General features: G+C 43.4%; 1 protein-coding gene across 2 annotated transcripts in view; it reads left to right on the top strand.

The window, feature by feature from the left end:
* trappc9 (trafficking protein particle complex subunit 9) overlaps positions 1-1826 on the top strand; it is a gene marked incomplete at its 3' end in the record, with an annotated part of 81163 nt that overhangs the window by 2284 nt on the left and 77053 nt on the right. For both annotated transcript variants that reach the window (XM_014032758.1, XM_014032759.1), the window contains 1 exon segment: positions 458-1053. In XM_014032758.1, the coding sequence (XP_013888212.1) occupies positions 464-1053 (590 nt within the window).

Genomic DNA, 1826 nt, shown 5'->3' on the forward strand with positions numbered 1-1826 from the left:
CAATGGAGCCTTGTATTGGTCCAATACTGCCCCATGCTGTACTCAACTTGATACTGCACCATAGTTTAATATTTTAACTCAGTAGTTCAGTGTTTACAATACTAATGTGATTGTATTTTGATGTTTTACTATAATATTGTCTTAAAACTGCTCTATTGTTGTAATATTATGCAGTTTAGTGTCAATAATTGTGTTGGCAATGTGGCCTCTTTCTGCACACATACAAACCAACCCCTGCCACCACCTACTGCCACAGCTCCATTGGTCTAATGGTCTATGTCATGGACTTTCATGTGGGAGATCATTTTATTTAGATTTTTTGATTTGTGTATTTCCTTAGTTTCTAATTTGTATATAGTTATTTTGTTTTTAATGAAAGGAATAAATTTTTTGAATTGAATATAATTTTATCTGTGAACAGTGCTACAAAATTAACTTCCTGTACTTGCAAATGTAGGTGTAGATGAAGATGAGCATCCCAGACTACATGCAGTGTGCTGAGGACCACCAGACCGTGCTGGTGGTGGTCCAGCCTGTTGGCATCGTACCTGAGGACCAGTTCTTCAGGATCTACAAGCGCATTGCCAGTGTGAGCCAGGTGAGCATCAGGGACTCACAGCGCATCCTCTACATCCGCTACCGGCACCACTACCTGCCCGAGAACAACGACTGGGGGGACTTCCAGACCCACCGTAAAGTGGTGGGCCTGATWGCCGTCACCACGTGCTCCTCGGCCAAGGACTGGCCCCAGACCACGGAGCGCTTCCACGGACAGAAGGAGGTGTACAGCTCCAGTCTGTACGACTCGCGCCTGCTGGTGTTTGGGCTGCAGGGGGACATCGCAGAGCAGCAGCGCACAGACGTGGCCTTCTACCCCGACTTTGACCACTGCTCAGATGTGGAGAGGAGGGTGGAGGACTTCGTAGAGTCCATATTTATAGTCCTGGAGTCCAAGAGGCTGGACCGAGCCACTGACAAGTCTGGGGATAAAATCCCTCTGCTGTGYGTTCCCTTTGAGAAGAAGGACTTTGTGGGTTTGGACACAGACAGCAGGTGAGTTGTTGTGCACCCCCTCACCTGTCAGCATGTCGTCCTGCACACCTCAGAACTAATGAAAGCACCAGGCTTTGTTTTTGTCAGTTTCTCAGCTTTTGTTTCATGTCTCGTCTCTTTTAAAGTCTTCAGAAATTCGTTTTYTTAAATTATTTTTGTGTTTTGCTTTCTTCATCACTTGTTTTATTTGTCTCTCTTCTTTTTATCTTTCATACTGTCCTGTGAGTTTATTGTTGGGTGTGAAAAGGTGAGAAGTTGGTTCACCTGTGATCTGTAAGCTGTAGCTCTACCCTGAAGTGTTTCTGCTTGTTCATCCATGAGTCCAAACCAAACTCAGTGCACCTCCAGGTTTCACTTTACATGTGAACTGAAAAGAAACAACTTTGTTGATACTTCAGACCAGAAATATTCTCTGCAAACACACTGGATTCAAAGCTGTCTGAAAAATGGTCAGTAATAGTTCAGTCCAACRAATAAAACCAGACTCAAAACTGAAGCTTTCTGAGTTTACGTTTATCTTGATTTGAACAGATTAGTTTTATTTCTGAAGTTTTATTTGTCAGATTTCTCAGAGAGCCTGTGTCATGAAACCCTTCAACTGTTAAGATGCAAACTTATATTTTCTCTGAAATAATACAGATTATTTTACTTGTACAGCACCCTCAACAGCCTATATGCCACAGACATCCTGTCCAGCATTTGATGCCACTCCCAGCACTTCCAGTTCACGGTCAACACAGTGTTAGGGAAATATTTTTTCACCCGACAACGAC

This window comes from Austrofundulus limnaeus, unplaced genomic scaffold (assembly GCF_001266775.1).
Source record: "Austrofundulus limnaeus strain Quisiro unplaced genomic scaffold, Austrofundulus_limnaeus-1.0 Scaffold1530, whole genome shotgun sequence".
NCBI classification, from domain to species: domain Eukaryota; kingdom Metazoa; phylum Chordata; class Actinopteri; order Cyprinodontiformes; family Rivulidae; genus Austrofundulus; species Austrofundulus limnaeus.